Source organism: Lissotriton helveticus, chromosome 3_1 (genome assembly GCF_964261635.1).
Source record: "Lissotriton helveticus chromosome 3_1, aLisHel1.1, whole genome shotgun sequence".
NCBI lineage: Eukaryota > Metazoa > Chordata > Amphibia > Caudata > Salamandridae > Lissotriton > Lissotriton helveticus.
The window spans coordinates 822,177,728-822,205,591 of NC_136061.1; the positions used below are offsets into that span (position 1 = coordinate 822,177,728).

Consider the following 27,864-nt stretch of genomic DNA (forward strand, 5'->3'; position numbering starts at 1 on the left):
CATGGGTGCTACATGCACGCATAGGCTGACTCAATGACCAGAGAAGTGAGAAAAGAATGAATGGAGCTTAAGAACCATTAGGCGAAGCTGGCAATCTGTTGAGTTCATGAACTCTGGTGACGGTGGGTCCCTTTGGTCTAATACTGTAGATATTGGGTACATAAACTAAAGTAGTAAGTGCCTTAAGGCTACTTCATTGGCATCTCGGGAACCAGAATAGCAAGACTTTAACTAAACATCCTCTTGACAGCTGCCCAGCTAATGCCGCTCAGTCATGAGCTCTGCAAATACATGAGGAGTGCAAGGGTGAGGGATTGGAAACCTGGGTTTAATCAGAGAAATTTGGAGGGTATACTTCACCCAGCAGTTTTACATCATCAACAATGCTTTGAGAAGTGGAAGCTCTGGTTCTAGTGACAAATTGTTTATGATATGTTGTTTTCAAATGGGTGGCTCAGCCTAGTAGTAGAATATGCAATTGTTACTTTCTAGCTCTAAACCAATTATGTGATGGGCAGGTTTCACAGGTATTGAGTACCAACCCTTCTTTAATTTAAAATGGAGAGTAAAAGCACTTCTTAGCAGGGATGTAATACTTTAAATAGGAGAGTCCCTATACCTCTCAGTAGCAAGCAGGTACTATGGGATAGTGGATACCATACACTGTTAGATTTTCATTTCAAGCATGGATCTAAACGGCATCAAAACCTTCACAAAGGAGGGGGAGGAGCCTAGCCGGGAACCGAGATGGCCGCCTAGGCACTCGGCTCCGCCGACTTCGCTTCTGTGCGCACTGATCCTGCTTCTTATCCTGTCCCCGAGCCGCATTCCTGTTGAGGGGAAGTGAGGCGGTCCTCGGTGCTGTGCTCCCGGCCTCTCCATCGGCCGTAGATCCGGAGATATGCTCTCGCCTTCTGTCCGGCCCTCCGTGGCTGCTGATCCGGGGTCTTGCGTGCGCGGAACGGCCGGCCCCCGATATCCTGGTGATGATCGCCTGTGACGGGGCAGAGCTGACCGTCCGACCTGATCTGCCCGACGCAGCTGCCTCTTGCGGCGCTCTCCGGTCCGCTTCGGGGGTCCCGGGCCGGTGGCGCCTGGAGGCGACCGGGGGGGTAGACTCCCTTTGGGACCTCTCGTCACTTCATGACTCGGCCGTTCCCTGCATCTCCCCCGAGGTACGACTGAGCGCCATTTTGTACACCGGGAGGTCGGTGATCTGAAACGTGTGCGCACTGGTGAGTGCCTGTGACTTTCCCACCGTTGCACCTGCCCTCGTCTCCTTTTCTGCCCGCATCTTGCAGTTTCCCACCTTTGCATGGATGACTTATTTGGGCTCTGGTACGGCGCGAGAGAGTGACAGGTTTGGTGTGTGGGTCAGCGACGCCCAGAATAACATGGCGGAACCTGCTGTGAAACCAATGGAGGGGGTGAGCGCCCTGACCTGTGCTCCTGAGACTACGCTTGGGATCCGGGATGTTCTGATTGCCCTCGGTACCCTTCGTGGCGTCATGATCAGCAGTGCTTGCGCTCTGAGGCGCAAATTGGAGGCCATTATTCCCACGTCCGGACGCACTTTGCTGGACTGTCCGTGTGCTCCGGCCGTTATGCCATACCCTGGACTGGAGTGGTCTGCCGATTTCTTCCTAGTGGATGTTGCGGCTCTCGAGGGCCAGTCTACCGCGACGACCACAGAACTATCTGATCTCGCTCACTACTTGGGACTGGTGCTGTTTTTGGAACTTTCCTTTGTCACCCTTCACGATACACTGTCGCTGACGGCGGACGTCGGAAAAAGACCCACTGGCCTCTCCTTGTCGTCTACATTCTTCATCATGGTGGCTGGTTGGATGTATTTGACTGGTGCGCTTGAGCGCACGGGACAGGGCTGAATTTGCCTTACTGCTGGATGGTGTTGGTTTACCTGGTGAATAAACTGGACGCGCTCTGTTTTGCCTACTAATGCTCTCGCTTCTGTGTTTCCTCTGTGATCCTGGGCTCCGGGGATGTATGATCGGGTGTTGTTTTATTGCTTTTGTCTCCTCCTCCGCTCTCTCTCTTTTTCCTCCTTTTTATATTAACTTTTCTTCTATATTTAGGGTTTAGGTACTGGCCGACAGGCACGCTGCTAAAGGGGGGTAGGCCATAGCCATCTACAGTTGTGCAGGGTGGGGGGTTGGGGGACGGGTTTTCCTTTTTTCTTTTATTTTTGTTTCTATGGCCTTTTTTCTTCTTCTTCTGCTTCCTTTTATTCTCTTTTTCTGGGTTGGGGGTCGCCGGATGGGTTGTTCTTTGCGTTTTTCATTGGATTTTCGTAAACTGTGTCCTAGCGATTGTTGCATTGTTGTTGTTACTGGGCCGGGACTTAATTGATATTTGTGATAATTGTATGCACATGTCTCCTGTACCTCTGCTGCATTGCCCAGTTCTTTCTAGTGGTTGCCTGCCTTCTGCGGGGCTCCTTGTTTGGATTGTTCATGATATTCTTCTTCCTCACGGCTAGACCCCTGATTCCCGTTTCCTTTGTGCTATATTGGAGCTTTCAGTTATAGATGGCATCCTGTGATTACCATAAAATTAAACCTCATTTATCCGGTATTGTGATTGATGTATGCCGTGATTCATGTCTTTGAAATGCTGCCGTGCCTCTGGGATGTTCGGCTAAATAGCGGTGTACCCTTTTGCGTAAATAAAGGTTTTAAAAAAATAAATAAATAAATAAATAAATAAAAACCTTCACAAAGATAAAAAAGACACAAGGGAATGTATAGAAATGGTAATTGGACGCTGTTCTAATGATTATTAGTCTGAGAACTAATGGTCTTCTGCAAGAACACTTCACCAAAGTACTACAACTGGTGGACTGAAACCCATGCCCAGAACCCACACCAGGGACCTCAGAATGATCATTAACAGCAAACTGAACATGACCACACAAGTCAACACCATCACTGCATCACTGCATCTTGCTTCCAAAACCCTGAAGATGCTGAGTAAGATCTTCAAATGGCTCACAAGAACACTAGAAAAACAATTACTCAAACCCTTGTCACTAGCAATTTGGACTATGGGAACACCCTCTATGCTGGGGTCACCATTGAACTCAATAGAGGACTACAAACCATCCAGAACATGTCAACCAGGCTCATACTCAACCTCCAGACAGAACACCCATCATACAACACCTCAGGGAACTCCACTGGCTCACAATACACAAATGTGCTCAATTCAAACTCCTCACACACACATTCAAAGCAACCCACAACTCTGACCACACCTACCCGAACAGTTGCATCTCCTTCCACCAACCACCCAGACACCTCTGCTCCACAGGACTCTTGCATGGACATAACTAATGTACACACAGACCCAGATCAGAAGGACTGGCTTTCTCTTACATTGCTCCTAAAGTATTGAACAGCCACACACAAGACCTGACTTTTCCATTAACCATGAGCAGGGCTAGGCACACATACCTGCTCAGCGCTAGAGTACCCTCATTGGTGATAGTGCCCTTTACAAGCACATATAACATAACATAACATATCATAACAGAACAGAACATAACATTAGAGCATTAGAGCATTAGACCTTAATAGTTCCTGCTAAAATTAAACTTTTGACAATAGAAACTGTTTGGGGACCTTTAAATGTAAGATGGTTACCCATCAAGCAGAACAAAAAAATATCAGAAATTATTGTATGAAAAACTAACACTATTACACTGTATAAACTATTCTCTAATAGCATAGTTCTTGCTCTCTTATATTGTGGTCACCTTTATGGACGCTGTTTCTGTTTTGTATGTTTTTCTCTTTTCTATTCTCCCTTGAGAAAGTAAAATAAGTAGTAGCTGAAACAACTGTTTGTACCAGTATTTGATATCAACAAGACATCAGCTACTAATCGAATACTGTTCTTCAAATGTGCAAATAATTGTGATAAAATACTATTCATATTTTCCTATGTATGTACTATATGATGATTAGAAACATAATAATTCCACGTTCTTTAGATACAATCTTAAGTAATATGTAGATGAAACCTCGAATCATATTTTTCCATAATTCTATGTATTATACCAGCCAGGTAACTGGTATACTGGAGTGCACAAGGTACTGGACATATGAAGCTCTAAAATAACCTTGATCATTAATTAAATTAGGTTAATTCATCTTCCATCAACCTGGAATGTTTGGGAAGATATTTTGAGCTTCTTACATTGTAAAGTATGTATATATATATATTTTATTTAATTATTTTTCTATTGTGTTTTGCTTTTTATAAATTATTTTCTATGTTTGGATTGTTTGTATTTTTAAAATGCTATTTTAAATACATAATTTTAAATATTTTTGACAATAGTGCCTTTCGAACCTATACAGGAGGATGGTTTTTGTCCTTTTCTGAAAATATGAAGAGAGCATTTCTGAAATTATCTAGGACAGAGTGAAGGAAGTGCATTGGGAGATTCAGCAAGCAACTGAAGAGAAGTTGGTGGCATTTTGGAGCTCATGGTGTACTGTCATTGTGAAAACAGGACATTTTTCTGCAGTCCCCTATGTTACTGAGCATTACAGAAGTTGAAGGAAACCACATGGGAGTGAGAGGCAAAGGATTTTCTGTATTTTGTGGTTTTGGTGCTGCCTGGAGCATATTGAAACAGTTAACAGTAAGGCCGATTATGGTGATAAAGTCAAGCAAGAGAGTTGGTGTTCAACACAGGCAAGAACTAGCATGTGATTGAAGGAGAAGTGTGAAATCAGCATTAATTGTAAGGTGTTACGACTTACGAGCACAGTTCTACACAACCACAAGCTTGAAGAAAGAGCTGAAGAATTTTTAGGAATATTGTTCAAGTAGGAATATTTTGATCCTGACTAAGTACATGCCATGCCAGAGAAATCTAGTCACAGCTTTACATTTTTTGTCAATCATTATGTTTAAGCTCAGAGGTGGGGTTTATTCAGAAGAGAACTGGTTGCATCTCAGCCAATCACTCAGATATCCATATTTTGGAATTGGTGACTTTACCCAAAAGCTTGTGATCAGTATGTTCTTTAGCAGAAGCAAACAATGTTGCATCTATATGCATTCTCTCCTTTTGCAAGGTTCTCCCAGGTTTCAATTCATATGAAGAACAGGGAAACTCAAGTGGTAGTGATGTGGGTTCAGTGATATAAAGTGTGTTTTTCTCTGATGGAAATTTCTGTGGATTGTTGTACTTTCTGCCCCTGCTCTCAGTCTCTCACAGGAAAACGGAGTCCAGGCCTTGGTAGTTTCGAGACTGGATTATGTAAATTCCCTGTACCTGGGCCTCCCGGATTATATACTTGGCCGATTGTAGGTGGTCCAGAATGTGGCGGCCAGAGCCATTTTTCTGGCAGACCTAGGACGCGAACGACCCATCTTCTGTCTTCCTTACACTGGCTTCCGGTTCGGAAGATGATTAATTTCAAAGCGTTAGTTTTGGTCTTTAAAGCCTTTTATAAAATAGGAGCCCCTTACCTCAGGGAAAGGTTTCAGCACTATACACCATTACAAGCCTTGAGGTCCTCTGCTCAGCTTCTGACATTTACTTCAAATTTCCTTCTTTCCCGGGTAGGGTATCTTTTCAGGTGGTGGCTTCTCACCTGTGGAATAGCCTATCTCTTTCTCTTAGACAGGTGCAGGAACTCCTCATCTTCAGGAAGAAATTAAAAACATGGCTTTTTCAACGTTAGATCCTGGACGACTTCTGCTTGGGTGCTATTTGTTGGTGTTACGTGGTCTTTTCTTAGCACCGGGACACTCCTAGGGTAGCCGCGTGCTCTATAAATACCAGCTAACATAACATAACAGCAGAACCAGGATGTTACTAGGACTGATACATATTAAACATCTTTTGGTGTGTTAGCAGACTGGTGTTCTAGTGGTTGGCTAACTATAAATATATTTTGGACTTTAATTTCTCGGAAACTACTGAACAGATTTACACTAAAGCACGATTACTGGATCAAGATTCAGCTTTCTGTCAAACATTCTGTAATTTCATCGGGGATTGGCTTCACATGTGCTAATACAATATTATTTATGTTAAAAAAACCTTAGAAATGCAAAGAAAAACTAAAAGTTAAAGTAGTATTATAATTAGGTATAGAAATAATATTTTACTATACATGATAAAAAATCTTAGAAATTCACTGAAAAAACAAAGACTAATGTGAAAAAACTCTGACATTCACCAGTTATAGACAACTGAAGAAACTATAACTGGCGGCCCCGTCATGCACAATGTTGTCGTCAATTATGTCATTTCACGTTTGATGAGTGATATAATATGTGAGGTCATTAACACTGCATGGGGATGACATGAGTTATAGTCTCTTCTGTTAATTATTAACTTGTGAATGTAAGTTTTTTTTGTGTAAAATGTGAAAATCCCCGTCTACCAATGTTTATAGATCGGAAATTGGTCCAAAACCTATGGGTGGTTGAGTGGAACACCCATGCACAACCCATGGAATGCCTCCTTGACGCAAAGTATTGCAAACCAGCGCATAGCACAACTTTACATTACTTTGGTATGTTATTCAATGCAAAGCAATATTTGAATTGGATTGTAAATTCTACCCTAAAACTTTGTGCCAGGTTTGGATCACAAACGTGATATAAATCTGGTGTAAAGCGTTCCTGGGCATAAATTTGATGAGTTAGGTCTGAGCTGAGAAGCCCACCAAGCAATGAAGGGAGCAGCGAAAGATAGGACGTTCACAGTTGAAATGATAGATAATGGGTGAGTTCCTGTGCTCTTCCCTGAAGTGGTGCGCCCCATTTTTAGTGCTTTGGTTTAATAATAATGCAGTAATCACTGAATAGTAGGCTGGTCTAGAGAGTCAATGGATTTATTTTAATGTGCTCTGCTTGAGTAACTATCATTTCTTCATCAGGAATGCCATGACAGGCTGCTTTCAACAGGGCTAGGGTGGTGTGTATGAGGTTGGCAGGGTATTGCCAGGGACTATGAGAGACAGCAGTTCCATGAATAACAATTTCACCAAAACCCCAAGGGTAGGAGAAGTGCCATCACACTCTTTGGTGCAGAATTGACCACTTTTCTCTCCATTGCCTCTCAATAGCCTCCTGGCGCTGAACAACTATGTGAAGGGTGTGTAATCAGCAGTAAATAAACTAAAATGGCTCTACAGACCCCTTTGTTTTCAGTGTTACTTACTGCCTTCATGACACCTGAAGCCAGGAGTTGCAAAGTCAATATCAGGGTACCAAAGAACATTCCAGGGTTGGCAGCTGCTACTACTTGCTAGCAATTATTGACACGCATAGACAGGACAGCAGTGTGGCTGGTGGAACAGAGGTGGTTTAGAAATAAGGGTTTGATTATTTAAAAGAGGCTCAGTTGGAATAGAGCTCTCTGTAGTTCTTTCTTTACGTGTTCTTTGAAAGACAGGTCAGGTCCAACATGGAAGCCAACAGGCTGAAGAGAGAGGTCGGAAGAGAGAGATGGAAATTACTAGTTACATGGGAAAATAAATAGCAGGTGAGAGGAGAGAGTAGGAGGTGAAAGAGAGCAAGAAAACACTAGACGAAGAGTCAGATAGACAGGGCATGAGTCGGGTAACACGTGGGCGGACGGCGTCCACCCACTATTTTCACAGGCTGACCGCCATCCACCCTGCCAAGAAGTGTGGCCCCACTAAATAATGTGCTGCACACGGGGACGGGGCTTTCTTATTTTAGACTCCTGCTGGGCCCATAATAAAAGCCGAATTTGAGGGGTCATCAGGCCTCCTTTTGTTCGAGTCCCATGGCTGGGAGCAGTCAGGAGCCTCACATCTAGAAGCAAATAACAGTAGAGGGGAAACAAAGGTTTGTACTTCAGACATACTTAAGAGGGGCAGCTTTTCTCTTTGTTCAGGCTCTGTTCACTAGATGTGCATGCACTGAAAGAATGTCAGCTGCGTTGGCCACTCCCGGTATTTACTCAAAATAAATGTAATTTATATAGCGCTTAATATGTCTAAGGAGCTGTTGAAATAATTTAAGTACCACTATTTTTTCTTGTATAGCGCTACTCATCTCAAAGCAGAGTGTCAGAGCGCTTTATATCACACATTCATATTTAAGTCGTGGCTTGTGATGCCACTTCCTATGATGTCAATTCCTGTGATACCACATGTAATGTCATGCACTGTGATGTCATGTGCCGTGATGTCACGCGTTGTGATGTCATATGCCGTGATGTCACTTGCATACTGCCTAACTAGGTTAGTCCCCCCACTTCTTTTTTAGGTCTCAGACCAAAGGCTGCACTTGCGTAGTCTCGCTCCGAGATTTAATGTTTCTTAGTATGGGGGCTTTAACCCACCCCTCTTCTCCATTGGCTGGCTTCCTAAACAGAGGCCAGCCATTAGAGGAGAGGGGCATCACTCCGTTTTAGGCCCGTCTTTTTCGGATTCGGGGGCGTGTTTTTTCGCTTCTTTCTTGTTTTCTTTCTCTCCTCTTCCCATTGGCTGGAATTTTACATTCCAGCCAATGGGAAGAGGAGAGAACGAAAACCACGCCCCCGAATCCGAAAATCACGGTTCGTTTCTCTGAGGCATTCTGCTTGGCCTCGGAGAAACATGGTGTTTCCGGAGCTGCTCAGCTCCGCTCGCGTCCCCCCCCTTCCCTCTGCCCGCAGCCCTCCTCCGTCCCGCTCTCGCCTCCCACCTTCCTTCTGCCGCAGTTCTCCTCTGTCCTGCTCCCGCTCTCACCTACCCCCCTCCGTCACGCTCTCTCCTCTAACCCCGTTATGCGATGAAATCCTGCTTTCTAGCCTTAACCACCATGCGTACCTCAAATCAACGTTTTCCGTGCTTAAGTTATACCCATGTGCGAGAGCTATTTACCAAGAACATAAGGCATTTTTACTGATAATCATCCCCACTCGAGATGGCCGCTGTGAAATGGAGTACTTCAGAAAAGATCAAGGGAATACGAACAGACCGTTCTAGTCTCTATTGAAAATTGATTGACTGGGCGCGACAGAAGGCAGCAATACCCGGGAAGCTTCTTCTGGCAACCGCACAGGTTCAGAGACACAAAAGAAAGACAGTGAGATTTGGTACTTGACGTTGAACTGATGAATACGGCACCATGGCGGAGTTTCCTCGATTTGAATCTCTTTCATACACACTCGCTTCATGTGTGCCTCTATTGAATGGGTAACAGCCACATACATGCCCACTGTTTAGACTATTTGTGTAAACACGTACTCGCAGCTCTAGAATAGATTAGCCATAAGCTGACTAGAAGTGTTAACGTGAGCTGTCTATATATAAGGGATAAGTTGGTTTGGTTTCGATTGTGCCTCATACTACCTGAACGTAATCCTGCACCACAGGACACATGGAGCTCACCTACACCCAACATGTCCGACCAGTGTCCTTCTGCCTTTTTGCTGTAGCCTGTAGTTGTTTACGCACCTCGTTCCTGACGTCACAGCCGGCGCTCTGCCGAAGCTGAGGGTGGGGGCAGGGTAGGGCTCGGCACCTCCTGGCGGGCGGCGCATGCAGTAGCAGCAGCAGCAGCTCCTCGGAGTCCCGAGCCTCGGCCGCACGCAGCACCATGGCGGAGAGTGCCGGCCTCGAGAATCACTGCATCAAGAGTTTCAAGAATAAGGGCCGCGATGTGAAGGTAAGACTACATGCCGCCGTTGGCTGCCACCGGAGGGGAGTGCGGACTAGAGGCAGGCTCCGGCCTTCCTGGGCGTGGTCTTTTGCGCAGGGAGCCCCCGAAGAGGTGAAGCTGTCCAGGTGCCACTAGGACCCACACCTATCAGCTGAGCAGGCCAAATGAGGCTGTAGGGAAGTGCTGAATCTAGCGGCAGCCTATGCGGGGATTTAAAGTCAAGGGTGGACGGGCGGGACTGCCTTGAGTGCACTGACAGCCTCATAGAGGGGCCCGGTGTCCCTGCCCCACCTTCGGCTCATTGAGCTCCTCTGTGACTGCTTGTTGTACGGTTTGGGAGGAAGCTCAAAGATGAAATGATGTCACACCACTTTACAGCTATTCTAAGTATATTAAATAGCAGTAAGTGCCATCCATTGCACCCGTCCTCTTCCAAATGTGGTATTTCGCCAGTCTCCTGCCCCCTCGTCGTTTGTGCTTGCTCTCCTGACCCCTCGTTGTTTGTGCTTGCTCTCCTGCCTGCCCCCTCGTTGGTTGTGCTTGCTCTCCTGCCCCCTCGTTGGTTGTGTTGTGCTTGCTCTCCTGCCCCCTCCTTGGTTTGCTTGTGCTTGCTCTCCTGCCCCCTCGTTGGTTGTGCTTGCTCTCCTGCCCCCTCGTTGGTTGTGCTTGCTCTCCTGCCCCCTCGTTGTGCTTGCTTTCCTGCCCCCTGTTCCCTCGTTGTGAGCGTTTTTTCTGGCCTCTGTTCCCTGTGTGTGGCTCTGTGTGTGTGGCTTTGTGTGTGTGTGGCTGTGTGTGTGTGTGTTGCTCTGTGTGTGGCTCTGTGCGTGTGTGGCTCTGTGTGTGTGTGTGGGGCTCTGTGTGTGTGTGTGGCTCTGTGTGTGTGGCTCTGTGAGTGTGTATGTGTGTGTGTGGCTCTGTGTGTGTGGCTCTGTGTGTATGGCTCTGTCTGTCTGTGTGTGTGTGTGGCTCTGTCTGTCTGTGTGTGTGTGGCTCTGTGTGGGTAGCTTTTTTCGTAGGTGGCTGTGTGTGTGTGTGTGGGTGGCTCTGTGTGTGTGTGGGTGGCTCTGTGTGTGTGTGTGTAGGTGGCTCTATGTGAATGACTGTGTGGGTGGCTGTGTATGTGTGTGTGGCTCTGTGGGGGTGCAAATGCAATAGGTCTCGCATTTGCGAGCGATTAAGCTATTGGCATTGTAAATGACAATGCCATTTATTTATGTTTTAAAAACAAAAACATAAATAAAAATAATGTCATGAGCAATGCCAATAGCTCTAACTTTAAGAATGCCGAGACCATTGCATTGTAAATGCTTGTTTAGGACTTGTGTACTGAAGATAGATATATGTATTGACAGAGTGGCGGGTAAAAGAGACAGCGAGGGGAATAGAGAGTCACATGAGCAGACAGACAGAGTGAGAGAGAGAATGTATTAGCACCAAATAAAGAGAGAGGAATGGATAGATGAAGGCTAAGTGATGTCAATGGAAACAAAAAGTTCCAGGGAAGAGACAATTAAAAAGCGAGCGACGGGAGGACCAAGTGTTATTGGAGGAGATGGTAAGATAAGGATAAGGAGGCTGGAAAGTGATAGAAATGGAGACCGGACCAGAGCGACACGTATACAGAATTGCTGTTATGGCACAGTATGAAGTTGGTCGTGCTTTTAAGAAAAAACATATCCTCTCTAGTTTCCTGGGGATTTGTTCCGCTACCCTTTTTCGGATTTTAAATTAAGAAATAGAAAATAAGAGCACTTCTTTGGAACACACTTACTGCATCCCTGTCGAGATCAAGTCTTATTTCCCTGTTGCTTTGCATTTCTTTGAGACGGCCAAAAACATAACGCCAGTGTGCAGGGGATAAGCTTTTCTCTATTTAATGCTTGTCTTTGTCTGTTAATTGCCTTTTTATCATTCCTTTCAACTAAAGTGCAGAGAATCGGATGCAGATTTTTTTCCCAAAGCCCCTAAAAGTGCACATTATTATACTTAACGCTCTGTCACAATATCGAGATTTTAAGGCGTTGGAGCGGAAAAATCTCGCTGCTGGGCGGTCGCCCACACACTTCAATGTACGTGGGAGACATTAGCAGCTGCAGAAGCAAGGCATCGTACCTCGACAGGAGGGCAGCGGGAAGTCCCACGAGGCGCTCTTTTCGGAGCTGGACAGGCAGGTCAGCAGCGCGTGGCCCTCCAGGAAGTAGCCCACGTTACAGCTGTATCTGACCTTGTCCCCGATGCTGAAGGTCGTTCCTTGCTGGACCCCGTTCTGAAGCCGCCCCGGGTTTCCACAGGTGTGACTCGGTAACACTGCAAGGGAGAGAAAGACAGGCATACATGGTCAACCAATGGGAGCATTTTTTGTATCCACAGACCAACAGACTAATACATTGGTAGTTTGACAATATTTCTTACAACATATTAGAACTTGTTCATCTTCATAAACACCCTCAAAATCACCATGGCCTTGTTGCTAGAGCTTCCAAAAAGACTTCAACACAAATCACTTGTATGTATCAAGAACCGCAGGTGCCCCGAAATGTTGTATTCAAACCTTTATATGCTGCTGCCTCGAGCACTACTTCGCCTTGTTTAGCCATGTTTCACAATGCCACAAACTGTTATCTTTTTATTCTATTCAGAAATAATTGTCCTCTTGTGATTAACCACCCATTTGTACTCAAACATCACTTCAGTCACAATCCCTCACGGGGCAATTCATTTTTTTTTCATTTGAAACTGGGTTTTAATGCATCGTCTTTACATCGAGTCATGCTTTGCCTCACTCTTGCATCTGTTACCGTAGCATTTTACACTCACCTCTGGTTCTCTCCTTCCATTTTATACTGGCTCCCTCTTCTCTGGCTGCTTCACTCTTCTCCACTCACTGCCTAAATATCCTTTAGATTATCAAACCCTATTTCTAGCTGCCATACATTCTTCACCAATTTTTCAAAACCTTTTCTAACAAATGTTGAACTCTTCCCACTTCCAGCAAGGCTATCATTTATATTCATACTCCTTAATCATTTCAAACTACTGCACCTTTACATTTTCTAAAGTTTACACATCGGTAGAATGTTATCTTAGTGCAATGACAACAAATAAAAGCAACAATCCATTCATTCATTAGTTTATGAATTCAGTCACTCGCTCACATCTATCTTCATACATGGATTTTTAGGCACACTGTCTTACAGGGTTTTTCTGTTTATCCATAAAGATCCTGCTGAAAGGGGTGAATGGCATTTGGCAAGTAAATTTTGAAGTCCTCTATATTCCCACATCAAGGCGATAACTCAGGGTCTGCACCAGACAACTTCTGGGGCCGAAGGACCGGCTGCTTCAGACTCTGCGCTAGCCAGGAAAGGACATTCCATGACATTCTGCCTGATTGTCACATTCAACAAACATAGGCAGGCGAAAGAGGAGGTTTGGCATACATGCAGCAAATTCTACTTTTTTGTGATACACAACATACAACTGTGTTGTTGCAATATTGCTACCATGTGTAAAAGTGGCATGGTTGGAATCTGAGTAACCCTGGGCGGAGCTGGCGGAGTGGCACAGTGCGTCGGTCCATGGAGTTGGGGACAAACTCTGTGGAACTCCGCTCAGCCACCGCCTCCACCTCCCTTATTAAAATGAATTAAAACTATAATAAGAAGTAGAAGAAAAAAGACTTACCTTCACTGCAGCGTCCCAGGGCTGCCTTCCTCCTCTTGCTTGTGTCACAGGGTGATCTGCGCATGCGCGTGTTCCCGCGCATATGCATGTCTCACAAGGAATGCGCGCGCGTGCATGCGCAGATCAACCTTAGATGCTTGGAAGAGGAGGCCAGCAGCCCGAGTACACCGCAGTGAAGGTAAGTCTTTTTTCTTTACTTCTTATTGTAGTTTTAATTCATTTTTAATATGAGGGTTGGAGGCAGGGCAACTCCGCTCAGCTCCTCTCCTCTCCGCCGCAGAGTGTGAGGAGTTTTGCCTACTCTGCGTTCTCCGCGGAACGTGGAGTAGGCAAAACTCCTCACACTCTGCAGGCGGAGCGGAGTTCACCCATGTTAGCAAGTCTTTGTAAATCTAGGTTGCAGCAAAATACATGGTCAGGAGGACAGACGCGGCGATTCAGGCTGCCAATGTGTTGCTAATTCATCTACAGCTGATTACAAGCTTTTAACACGGCTCCTCTGCAATTATTATCGTGTTTGTGTTTTTTAAACTTTGTGTTATTTTCTAATCGCTATTTGCACTTGCTTGGCTCCTTTGAGCAACCTACCTGTTATTTCCGCTCCAGACCCCGTTCCGCCCCGGCTGTGTGCCGTTTGCGCGGAGGGTCGAACTGGTGAGCGCCATTCCCCGCCTCCTTCTTTGATCCACTTCCGCCCTGACGCATTCAGCGCAGGTCAGCGGTCTAGTGGTTTTGGACCTCGAGTATTTAATGGGGCCAAACGCGGGACACAGTTGACAGACGCGGCGATTCAGGCTGCCAATGTGTTGCTAATTCATCTACAGCTGATTACAAGCTTTTAACGCGGCTCCTCCGCAATTATTATCGTGTTTGTGTTTTTTAAACTTTGTGTTATTTTCTAATCGCTATTTGCACTTGCTTGGCTCCTTTGAGCAACCTACCTGTTATTTCCGCTCCAGACCCCGTTCCGCCCCGGCTGTGTGCCGTTTGCGCGGAGGGTCGAACTGGTGAGCGCCATTCCCCGCCTCCTTCTTTGATCCACTTCCGCCCTGACGCATTCAGCGCAGGTCAGCGGTCTAGTGGTTTTGGACCTCGAGTATTTAATGGGGCCAAACGCGGGACACAGTTGACAGACGCGGCGATTCAGGCTGCCAATGTGTTGCTAATTCATCTACAGCTGATTACAAGCTTTTAACGCGGCTCCTCCGCAATTATTATCGTGTTTGTGTTTTTTAAACTTTGTGTTATTTTCTAATCGCTATTTGCACTTGCTTGGCTCCTTTGAGCAACCTACCTGTTATTTCCGCTCCAGACCCCGTTCCGCCCCGGCTGTGTGCCGTTTGCGCGGAGGGTCGAACTGGTGAGCGCCATTCCCCGCCTCCTTCTTTGATCCACTTCCGCCCTGACGCATTCAGCGCAGGTCAGCGGTCTAGTGGTTTTACGTCCCTTATCCATATTATGACTGTATGGCGGAAGCGCAGCGGACGAGCGCAGCGGGAGCGCCGATGTCGCGCCGAAGTCAAGCCAAAGTCCTGCCCGTCTGCGCCCGTCCGCGGCCGATTGCGCCCTGCGGCCTTACACTCTGCCGGAAAAGTCTCATACTCTTCGCAGGACCTTTATTCCCTTAATCACAATGTCCCTTTGCCGCCTGAAGCCATTAGAAGGGCCCAGGCGTGTGGCATTGCTCGCGTATTAAGCACTTCCCTCGCCCCGTTACCTAGTCTTACCTTACCTTCTGTACCCCTTATTTCTTCCCCTCCAACCCCTGTGTCTTGCACTTTATCCATCCATTATTTAAATACGCGTTCCCTGATGAGACACCAACTGGACATCTATCGTCTATTAGACGATACTGAGACAGATATTTTGTTCCTGTCTGAGACTTGGCTTACCGAGGACTCAGTACCCGATATTTTAGCTGCTATCCCTAACGGGTACTATATACTACATGTTGACCGTCCCAGGGGGCAAACCGGGGGCGGAGTTGCCGCTATTATTCGCAAGGAACATGTTTTTTCAATCCTGGATTGCACTCCTATTCCTGATACCCAGACTCTTGTTATACAGCTTCGCTCTGTCACCACTTCCCTTACCTGTGTGCTCATGTACAGACCCCCCTCCTACATGCCTTCTTTCTCCCAGTCAGTCGGGGACATGGTCTCCCAGCTTCTTATTAATCACTCTAGGATTCTTATCCTGGGTGATTTTAATTACTGGCCCAATGACCCTCAAGAAAGTCGACTATCTGAACGTTTCACTGAAACCCTCAGCAGTCTGAACTGCCAGCAACTGATCTCTAGTCCTACCCACTGTAAGGGACACACACTCGATCAAGTTTGGTCGGCTAATCTTGATATCGACCCTCCTCTGATTGCTCCATGTACCTGGTCAGATCATTATATCATTTCTTTTTCAGTTGATCTGCCCAGTTTTCACCGTCCTCCTCGTCCTACGAACATTAGGGCCCGCAATTGGAAAAATGCCAACCTGCCAAAACTTCTCTCTCTCTTGGCAGCCTCAGCCCCTTCAGAGTCTGATTCAGTATCCCACCAAGCCTCCTCCCTCGAGCATTGGCTGAAGGAAGCAGCTGATTCTGTAGCTCCCCTAAAGACTATAAAAGTCCAGCGCCCTCACGATGCCCAGCGCTGGTTCAATGACCAGCTTAAATCTGATAAACTTGCCCTCCGCCAAGCTGAACGTCGCTGGCGCCACAAGTACGACCCTTCACTCAAGAAAGAGTTTACCTCTTTATTGAGTAAATATAAATCTTCGATACTTGAGGCAAAGACTCTCTATTTCTCCACAAAAATCTTGGAGTCGGCCTCCAAAACAAAAGACATTTTCTCAATCGTCAATGAGCTCTCCCTCCCTGACCGTATTACTCTTCCACTGGTACCTACCCAGGCTTTGTGTGATGAGCTCAATGCCTTCTTCCAAGATAAAATTTCCACTATTAAAACTAACATTTCTCCACCTTCCCCCTCTAAATCTTTCCCCCTCCCTCCTGCTAACCCTCAGGAATTCTCCTTTTTTCCTCTTATCTCTATTTCCGATTTTCACAACCTTCTTCATAAGGTCTGTTCCGGTTCTCCTAGGGATTGTTGTCCCCCTCATATCCTGAAGGAAATTTTCATGGCCTGTCCCGGTCCTGCCTTGGCCCTCCTCAACTCCTCTTTATCATCTGGAGTTGTTCCAGAGGCCTTTAAGCAGGCCGTGGTATTACCTATTTTAAAGAAACCCGGCGCAGATCCACTAGTGCTAAGTAATTACAGGCCCATCTCCCTCCTCCCTTTCTTGGGCAAGATATTAGAGACCTATGTCACCAGGTGCCTGAGCTCGTTCGTGGAGACTTCTCTGTTCCTGGATCCCCAGCAGGCTGGTTTTCGCCCTCTCCACTCCACCGAGATGGTGATTGCGGCTGTCATGGACACCCTCAGAGCGGGTGCTGATGACAACCTCTCCCAAGCCCTGATTTTGTTGGATCTTTCGGCGGCATTTGACACGGTCGATCATGCTATCCTGATCGACCGTGTCAGAAACGCCGGCATCCAGGGTATCGCGCTGGACTGGGTGCGGTCTTTCTTGCAAGGCCGCTCGCAGGCAGTCCACCTGTCTACTTTCACTGCTCCCTTTTCCTCTCTCACCTGTGGTGTCCCTCAAGGCTCTGCCCTTTCTCCCCTTCTTTTTAATTTATATATGCAACCACTTATGGTCTCCCTTCGTCACTCCCCTGCAACTATCTATAATTATGCTGATGACCTTCAGTTGGTCTTTCCCTTGGACACTCTACCTTCTTCCCGTTATAATTTTCAAACCACAATGTTGCTGATTTCAGACTGGATGGCTCACAGCCAGCTCAAGTTGAATCCGTCAAAAACAGAACTTGTCCTGGTGGGTGGCCCTACTAATCCTTGGAATGACACTTATTGGCCTCCTTCCCTTGGTATCCCTCCCAGCCCGGTCAGCACTGTGAAAAGCCTTGGAGTGGTCATCTCTGAGGATCTATCCATGAAACCCCAGATCTCGGCTGTGACATCATCCTGTTTTTTTTAAACTGCGCAGGATCCGTAAGATCTGTCGTTTTCTCACCAGAGAGGCACTCATTTTAGTTTTACTGGCTCTGGTCATCTCCAGGATTGACTTTGCTAATCTCCTGTATGTGGGGATTCCTGCTTATCAGCTCCACAAACTTCAGTTAATCCAGAATCAGGCGGCCCGCTTGGTGTTTCACCAACCTAAACACCAGCATGTTTCTCCCCTTCTGAGGAGCCTTCATTGGCTCCCAGTGGCCCAACGGTGCTCCTTCAAACTCGGATGCACCGTCTTCAAATCTCTTCACGACCGCGCCCCTGAATTTGTGTCTTCTAAATTGAAGAGATATCTTCCCACCCGTAATCTAAGATCATCTGCTGATAATCTTCTCTGTATTCCATCTTTCCGTCGGAAGAAGCATGGCGGCTTGCGTTTCTCTTCTCTCGGCCCTATCTTTTGGAATTCCCTCCCCTCTTCTTTTCGTCACTGCCCTACCTATGAGTCATTTAGGAGAACCTTAAAAACTTTTCTTTTCAAAGCTGGTACAGTATGATCCCCTGGCCCTGGTTTGTTATGTCTGTTATGAGCGCCAAGAAACCGTTCCGGTGTACGTGCGCGGTACAAATTATTTAACATAACATAACATAACATGGTCAATGCATGGGAACGCCCATGCTACACCAATGTAATGCCTACTTGATGCAGAGTAAAGCAAGGCAGAACATAGTGCTAACTTGTGTTATTTTGTATTTATTTAACTGCACAAAGCCTCACCAATTGACGTTGTATAGCTTAGTAACTGCAGAAAAGGATTTTGATTGGGGGTTATGTCACTAAAGTGACGCAACCCGATGCAAAACCTTAGTAAATCTGGGCCTCAGGGTTTATATGACTACTGACTTGCCTCTTAGTTTACTAACTGCATTGTCGTTGGAGTATAACATAACAAGTGTATTTGTAAAGTACACGATTACCGGAAGGTGTCCTGGCGCTGAATAACAGATGTTTATGGTTAGCCAACTCAATGGTACTCATTTTATCAACCTCAAATGGATGGTAGGCTGAGTGGACCTGTGATCAGGAGGTCAAACACAGGTCCCTGCAGTGGCTGCTTTAGTCCACTGAGCCACCAGACCCGGGTATGGTCGGGTGCCAGCAAGCCATGAATGTTCAAATAAATATCCTTTTTAAAATATGCCTGTCTATACTGTGATATACTCTGATGTACTAAGATGAAACACTTCTGCACATTAAAGAAATACGTTTTTCAAAATCTTTTTCTGACTCTTGTTTAGTATATGGGTCCGTCAGTCAGTTAATACAATGATTTGTAGAAGGTGAGGTGTAGAAACATGGAGTCCTTTCTTCACGCAACAATTTGACATCTCTACTATTAAAGCTTCTTGTGAAATAGACAAAAAAGAGTGCGTGCAGTGAAAGAACATTTAAAATTAGTAATCAAGGGCAGGGGATTTCAGGCCATTGTATTGTGCTTGGCCATAGTCATGAGTTCTTAGAAAGATCTACCAGGCCCAGATGGGACAGGCATGGGCGTAGCTTCAGGGGGTGTGTTTGGGCTGTGACTTCCCTCAAATGCATTCTTGGTTTCGTAGTTGCAACTGCGGGCCCTGAGTTAGGTCTGTTATGTCTGTGTCGGCTATTCTTCTAGTTCTTATTTCATTAAGAGGTTGTAACTTGTTCATCTTTTGGATCTGGATCGTAAATATATATAGTGACCAGTTTACTAAAAAAGTAGTTAATATGCACCTACAGAAGTCCATCTTGAATGGGTGCCAACTTACTAATTTTTGGAATTCACAATCATTGGCAGTAGAAAGTTTGGAAAGCTGCACCAGGCATACTATTTGCGATCAAATGCCCAAAAGGTGATGGGATGAATGCTTGCAAATAGTAATACCAGGTGCAATCACTTGAGATAGCATTTCAGCCCATTATATTTCACACTCTGTATTGCTCTGGACAGAGGCCTACCTAATACAAATCAGTGCGGATCCTGTTCCTCAGAGAAACCGTTTATCCCAAACCCATTTCATCTCGCCCTTCTACCCTGCAGCCCACTGCTTTGGCAAATGGGAAATTTGAGATTCACTACCCCATCCCCTGATCCTCAATGGCTAAGCTAAGCCCCTGAAACTGAGTTATGCATGCCTGAGTTACTGCTCTGTAAAGCCGTCCGTCACAATTAGTCAAGGAAAAAGCTTTATGAACAGCGGCAGCTCCTACGCTATGGCGGAGGAGCAGCACCCAACCCCCCGCTTAGAGCCAGCTGAGGGAGGGAAAATAAAATGATAATTAAATGATTTTATTATCATTTTAATTTTCTTTCTGTACTTGAGCCTGCAAGCCAAGTCTGTCCGGCCATGATGAGAGCATGGGGAAGAGTAGTGCACACTCTAAGTGCGCATGACGGTTTGGCCGGCTGTCTAAGGCGACCCAAACTGGCATGCCCACTTTGATCTCTCTCCACCCGAGCTGTGTTGCACAGCCGGGTGGAGAAGAAGCACAGGCTCCTAGGACCTGAGTAAGCATAAAACCAGCCTGTTCAAGCCAATCATGGCGCTTCTCTCTTGAGAGCAGCGCTGCGAATTGTGTCTAGGAGCATGGCAGTGTGCACCAGCCCCATGGGAATCGGAGTCTGACTGGAGCAGAAGAACCCCAAGATGGCAGCCGGCAGTGGCAGATAAGTGCTTTTTTTGCTGTTACTAAAACCCTCAACTGCCTGCCATCTGGCACACCACGTGTTAAAAATAGCAGCCACTACTGTTTCTGAATCAAGTGGCAGATTTCTAAATATCTTCAAAACGGGCAGCAAACAGAAGTTATTACTTGATAAAGTATTGCATGTGTATTCTCACACTCATTCATCACTCAACCACCTTCTCACACATATGTTCATTCATTGCTCCTTGCTCGTGCAAGTAACTCATGAAAGTAACATAACGTCTATTTGTAAAGTGCTCTTTCACCAAAGTCTTGGGTCGCTTGCCACTGAAATAACAGATGTTATTGGATTAATATCCAGGTACTAAGTGATTGTCTCATTAACCGAGCTCTATGTTAAAGGCCTTGGAGAGCACCCAGAATACACACAGAGATGAAACTGCATCAGTTGCAAAGGTCACCAACGAACTTCCAATCAAAGGAATTTATTATACATGCAGTATAGAACGTGCTTCAGAAATTCTGGTCTGTTTTCTGAGAGGGTAAGGCTGTTGCAGCAGCATCGCCACCCCCACACCTCCCAAACCGTCTGGAAGGAGAAAAAACCCAACACTTGCTTTATTTCTCCTTTCCTGCTGAGTCTTGTGGGCTGGGCCTGGGGGGTGACGGCACTGAGGGGAGTGGTATTGCACTCCCTTAACTGCGCATGATGATTTGGCCGGCCGTCTCAGGCCTGCCAAACCATCATGCACAGTGAACCTCTCTCAAAACCCCAGCTGCACTGCTGGGGTTGGAGAGAGCAGGCTAAGTTTCTGAGTCTGTCCTGGAGCGCTAATCAAGAGTGCTCAGGCCAATCCTGAAGCTGCTCTCATCTGAGAGCAGCTTCAGTATTGGCCACAGTGAATTCTGAGAGCCTGTGCCTGAATCAGAGGAGCGCAACGTGGACACGGCTGGCTGAAGACAAGTTTTTTTCCAAAATTATTTTGTATCCCCCCTCTCTTCGCGACCCATATGGTTATGTGAGTCCCTTGCTCACTTTGCCACTGGATTCAAGCAAGCCGGGCTGAAGACGGCTGTAATGCCAGAAACCGGTCCTCGGAAGCTTGTTTCCGGTCCAGGGAAGTCATGGCTTGGCAGTTCGGGCTGGACTGTTCCCATGAGGCACAGGGTCAGACTGATTTGCATATAGCCATGTCTGAACTGGGGTGGCAGAGTGGGCTAAAGAACGGTGATGGATCAAACCCAGATCTTTTGACTGGGTGTGAGTGTTTAATTGGTTCAGATGCTCCGTCCATGACCACCCCCTTTTGTACCGCCCTCACCCCCTCGCCATTCATCCCAAATATGAGCCGCTACTGTTTTGCAGGCCAGTGCCTTATAGTGCTGCCACACATGATTTCAAGAAGGCAGTGTGTTGCAAAAAATAGCCTAAAATGGTCTAGTGCAAAGGGAGAAGGAGCTCCCAAACTTTAAAAAGTCATTTTGTGTGGGGCTTTGAAATCCCTTGCATTAGAGCTGACCGAGTCCCATGCAGAAGCTAGGAGAGTGGTTGTGCCGCAGAGCTTGAGCTCTATCATGCCGCGAGACTTTGAAATGGCCAACGGTAGAAGTCCTCTAAACGTTCTTCCCGCCCCTTCCGCTGTTTCTACCATAGAGGCTGGAGGCTGCATGGGAAACATGCTCTTCTGTGGTAACCATGAACAGATGGGGAAGAGAGAGATGGGTGTATTATTTTTCCTGAGAAATGTTTCAGTGCTGACATCTTTACGATTAAAACGTCATTATGAAATTAAGAAAAAACATGTGGTACATTTCCATATTAAATCCTCATTAACGAAACACATGCTGAAGTGCACATGCATGAATACAGGTACAGGAGGTCGTGAAAACATCTGCCTACATCATACATACACACACAAACACAAAGGGCTTTAAATGGGGTGAAAAAAATGTGGAGGTCTCTAAAAGGGGCACAGCCTATGTAAATAAAGATGTGGCTAAAACATATAAACAAAAATTCGTCGCTTTGCATAGAGTGCAAATCAAACGATGTTTTGGCGCCTTTCTGAACTTTTTATTTTTGCATCCAGATATATTACACAACTGACATACATCTAGGACTATTGGCTTTGGCAAATGTTGTTAACTGTTCAAGATAAAGGAGTAACAACAATCATTGTGTTGTAAAAAACTGAATATTGAAAAGCTTTCAATTCTGAAATGATTAAACAGTGATCTAAATATTAGTGCGACTGTGGAATGGGTTGTGGTCTTCAGAGTGCTTCAATCACTCCTGTTCTCCCCTTCATACAACTCTTCTCTGCAGACTTTGGGGATTATTTACAAGCCCCTTGTGGCGTGGGTGTGTCAATTTTTCCCAAATAATAAGTGTCGCATCAGTGGCGCAAGAGGCTAGTAAATAAGCCCCTTTGTTGGGGACTTATGACCTTTTGCTCTCCACATCTTTCCAAAATCCTAATATTCCATACTTTCACTTCATCTGTTTCCTTTTCAGTGTGCACTCTCTCCTGCATGTACTTTCTTGCATCTCCTTCACTTCAACACCCCAAACACACAATCACACACTCACCTATCAGCACTACATTTTCTTTTAATTTTCACCTTATCAATATTTTGACAACTGTGAACAACATTCTTCACGCGCATTTGCATAGAATCACAACTCCAACTGGAATCCGTGACCATTGGTCATTGCGTTCTGCCGAGAGGCCAAGGACTGGATGACCAAGTATTCTGAACACCTTTTTGACCCACTGAGAGAATCTTCAGAGCTCTCAATTGTACCCTATATAAACACCTAGAAGTGACTCAGAGTATGCACTTCACAAGAGTAATATGCAGCCCAAAACAATACTGTAAGAGCATCCTGGAAAAAGAAAACACTCCCAGGGAATGCATGGTTAAGAAAAGCTTGTGAAGTATAAGCAGGACAGACTTGGGTTACCTTAACGTTTTTTACATTCAATGTTGAGAAATCAATCCGTGTCTTTTCCTCTAAAGTTAAGGATATGAAAACAGGGCCAACAAAGGACCCATTTCAATGTCCATTTTTAATTACTACCAGTTCTGAGACCCGGAAGGCATTGACATACACACACACAAGAACAAGCATTGGCATTGCCAATAGGTCTCGCTTGTGGGACCTTAGAAGTATTTAGTTTTGCAGCACAATATCCTTGTTGCATAATCGGATATTGTGCTGCAAAACTAAATACTTATAAGGTCCCACAAGCGAGACCTATTGGCAATGCCAATGCTTGTTTTTTTTTTTGCTGCTTTTTAAAAATAATTTAAAATACGTTTGCCTTGATATCTGCTAAATAGTTTAGTCCTTCTGTGTGCTGCACTGTCTATATGGTTATCAGCAATATATAAAAATTAAATGATACTGCACTATCTTCTTCTAGGAGTTTGACAATATATGTGCAGCAAAGTAACGTATGTTATGCACGTCCCTACGACTTGCACGGCAGGGTGTCAAAGAGGACATATTGTACCCGGCTGCTACCCTGGCTGATGACGGAAAGGGCTGGTCAAAAAGGGGAGGAAGGACAGAGATGAGTGTGATCGAATGGGGAGACGGAGTCAGAGAAGGATGCAGGGATAGGAGGGGTTCATTGAGAAGGGGAGCGAAGGAGGGGGAAGTGATCCACCAAGGAACGTTTAAAAATGCAAAACGTTTGTACTCTTGCTGCAGCCAAGTACGTTTTTGTGAAAAGAGAAAGCTGCTGTCGCTTGTGATGCCATGCTGTTCCAAACATCAACAGCTAATTGAAACCCTGGCTATGGAGTATTTGTCTGACATGTAATGTCTTTCTGCTGAGAAAGAAAGCACATGAGTGAGACGGCATCACAGGTGGAGTGGGGGAGAAACAGACGGGTGAGAAAGGGATATTTTGTTGTGAAAGGGGATAAGCTGCAGAGTACTCACAGCACGGCCCACGGGAGTGACGAGCAAGTAACAAGTTTTAGTTTTCACCAATTTCACCAACAAGTCAAAACAATATAGTGCCCCTCGTGTTCACGCAGCTCAAGCTGAAGGAGGAGGGGGTGCGAGGGATGAGGGAACATGGCCTGGGGGAAGCTGGCTGGGGAGGGGGAGGAGAAATGCAAGGAAGGCTGTAATTAGGGGAGGAGAAGCCGAGAAGCCGCAGACCGCACGCTGGGCGAAGCCCTTTGATGTGCTGTGCGGCAAATGGAGGGAGGCTGATGCGCGTTCATGTTTGAACACGTGGTTCACATGAACTTCATGAAAACGCCAGCAAAAAGCTGGTGGTTTCATGATGTTTTCGCCGCTTGAATTCTCGCTCCGCTCGATGCGCATGCGCGCATCGATAGGTCGCGAGACCTAAAAACTCACAAGCAGTATTAACATATATCACACTCGCGGAGGGGTCACCTATTCAAAATAATATCAGAGTCGAATTATTTATGAAAGTCTGGGCGGAACGAATTGCACCTTGTGCTTAATGCTTGATTCATCAGGAGAAGAGTGGATTTTTTCCTAAAAGATCAATAGCTGCCAATACTTATTTTTTGATACAAGACATTGAATATTTTGCAGTTAATAGGTAGAAATCTGTATTATTAATGATGGAGGCAGAAAAGGCGTTCAACCAGTAGCGGCCCATGGTGGGAGTGCTGCTGGGCGCTGACGTGGGGCTGGGGAGGGATAGGGTGGGAGGTAGTAAACTACGTATTACGGCCGATTAGAGGTAAGTAAACATATAAATAAATAAAACAAATTTCGTTGCGCGTGCTGCCCCCCACCCTGGCCCTCCCCCACCCCACGTCAGCACCCAGCAGCAATTCCACCACAGGCGGCTACTACGGTCAACCTTGGCAATTGGAAGGGGTTGTTTTTTTATCTTAGAAACATTTGGATTCTCATCTTTGATTATAAACATGATTAAGGAGTTTTATATTGGGGCTAAGATTATTATTAATACAAAGGAGGCAGGGGCTGTGAAGATAAAAATGTTGTACCCGTCAGGGATGCCCTTTGTTCCTGCTTTTTTAATAATTTTTTTACGAGCCCCTCGCGGTGAGAATCTTCACCTATCCATCGATTTTGCCACGTATAGGAAGGATGGAAAAAATTTAAATATTTGCAGATTATATGATTTTATATTTAAAGGCTGATAGTATAAATATGCAAAATGCCATCAATGTAATTACTGATTTCACACACATAGGGGCTTATAAATTAAATCAAGTAAAGGCGGAACTACTTTTGTTTAATTCAATGCAGTCCGAGCTCCCTGCGTTTCTACAGACAATTCCACAACATCCTATCTGATACTTAGGAATTTATGTTACAAATAGTTTGTCTCAATTGTTCCTGTTAAATTATGGGGCCAGGCTCAGTAAGGTAAAAAAGTTATTAGAGAGGTGGACCCTTTTGCCCTTGTCTCTAATTGGCAGGGTCGTTTTAATTAAAAATGTATATTCGCCCTTTATTTTTTTAATATTCTCAATAAAATTCCCACTGCATGTTTTGATGAATTAAATACTATTATTAAAAGCTTTGCATGATCTACTTAACAGCCTAGGGTGAATATATCTATCTACTTTACAACTCGAAGTAACCCAGTGGTGGTTAGCACTACTGCACTTGCAGGCATAATATCCGACCGCTTTACTTGATTCGATGGTTCAATTTGTAGCAGCTTGCCCGATTTATAATAATTTTGTTATTGGATCGAATGATTGTGGAAAGTGGAATTAGACTGCCCGTTTTCGTGCATACTGCAAAGAAAACAAGGTACAAGGTAGCGCTAACCATGACATCTCATAGGATTTTTTTTTTTTTTCAGATAGGTTTTATTGAGAGATTTTATACAAACAAATATAAATCTTACAGTCTCCCGGCTCACCATGCTGGTATCCCATTATAAGATAGCGAGATTTGGGGATGGCGCTATCCAAAGGAATCCTACAGCTATGGAAAGCAATGGGGTTAGAGAAATTGGGAGACTTTTGCAATGGTACAAACCTGATTTTAGGAGTCTATAGTTCAACAATTTTGGAACCAGAACTCGTTACTCTGTTTTAGTTTCAATCAAATTCGTTGTTTTCTTAAAAGCAACTACTGGTTATGAACGTTAGTCCATTGTATAAATGACACCAAGGTATTGGGAATGGGGAACTGGTATCATTTGCTAAGCTAGCACACCAATTATAAATTATTATCTGAACTGCTGCAAAAGGGTTTCCAGGAAACTAATTGCAGGGTCATTAGAAAAGAATGGCAGATTCTTTGTGAGCTAGGGCACAGGTCATTAAGAGCGGCAAACTATACAAGAATGGCATTCTTTAACAAGATGGATAGCCTACTACACACCACAGAGGCTGCATAAGATGTTTCCATCTCTCCCTGATCAGTGCTTCAGGTGTAATGCAACTGGTAGAGGTGGATGCGTACACACTCTATTTGACTGCCCTAGGTTACAACAATTTTGGAGCGAGCTCTTTCAGGATATTAGCCATAGTATCAGCCGTGGCCCGTGGAGGGAGTTCCGGTGGGGCAGAAAGGTGGGGCGGGGGGGTGCGAAAAACTGGAATATGGATAATTGGAGGTAAGTAAACAATTTAATTAATAAAAACAAATTTTGTAGCGCGCGCTGCATCATATTTTGCGATGCACGGCGCGCTACGAAATTAGAAGCCTGGGTGCAGAACATGCAAAATGTGCATGACGGTTTGGCTGGCCCGAGAGGGTCGGTCAAGGCATCATTGCGCACCTTGGAGTGGGCAAACCACTCCTCCCCTGCCCTGCTCTGGCAGTCCAGCCCGGCACCAGGATCTTTAGCTACTGCTCACAGAACAGTGGGGCGACGCTCTTCCACCTTAGCAGAGGAGCCGCCACTGGCCAAGTGGCTAGAGGCTTTTCAGAGAGTTAAGGCAATTTAGGGGTCTTATTCTTTGCTTTAGTTGGTAATCGAGTTTTTATTTAGGAATGTAACAGTGTGCAGTGTGTGCAATGAAATTCGTTTTATTTATTTTTATGGTTACTTACCTTTTAAAGTCCATAATCCATACATTACTACCCCCCACCCTGCCCCTTCCCCTCCCCACATCACCACCCGGCCGGTACTCCCACTACCGGCCGCGGCTGGCTGTATATTAGCTAAACGCATTTCATCTGTCCGCACCAAACAACCCCAAGAATACACATTACCAAACACACTTCAAAGGCACACTATGGAGAGTGGATGTGGCCTTATGGCCAGAGCTGCTGACTTTGGAGCAGGGGAGCCAGGTTCAAGCCTCGGTATCGGCTCAGCATCTTGTGATTCTGGGCAAGTCACTTATTCTCCTCATGCCTACCAAAAATGAACGTATCCTTGTGCAACGTAACTGGTGCTCATGTAAAGCACTCCAATACCTTTGGGTCGAGTCTTGCTAAATAAATCCACAAAAAAAATATATCACCAGGTCGGACTCACGCCCTTGTAGTGACCCCTCCTGCAGGCACAGCCCGTGCAGGGCGTTATACAGGGGCGGTGACGTCAGGCGGGGGAGGGTCAGGGTGGGGGGTTGTAAAATGCGGGATATGGACCATTACAGGTAAGTACCGGAAAAAAAAAAAGAATTTTGTTGCCCGCGCTGCATCACATTTGGCGATGCAGCGCAGGTAACGAAATTCGTTTTATTTGTGTTTTTCGGTACTTACCTGTAATGGTCCATATCCCACATTTTACAACCCCCCGACCCTGACCCTCCCCCGCCTGACGTCACCGCCCCTGTATAACGCCCTGCACGGGCCGTGCCTGCCCC

At 45.6% G+C, this 27,864-nt stretch overlaps 1 protein-coding gene across 1 annotated transcript in view; it reads right to left on the reverse strand.

The window, feature by feature from the left end:
- The window catches only part of LOC144824021 (CUB and sushi domain-containing protein 2-like), a 506,835-nt gene that overhangs the window by 23,728 nt on the left and 455,243 nt on the right, over positions 1–27,864 (reverse strand). The window contains exon 4 of the mRNA XM_078683054.1: positions 11,779–11,973. Within this exon, the coding sequence (XP_078539180.1) occupies positions 11,779–11,973 (195 nt within the window). The remainder of the gene's footprint in view (positions 1–11,778; positions 11,974–27,864) is intronic.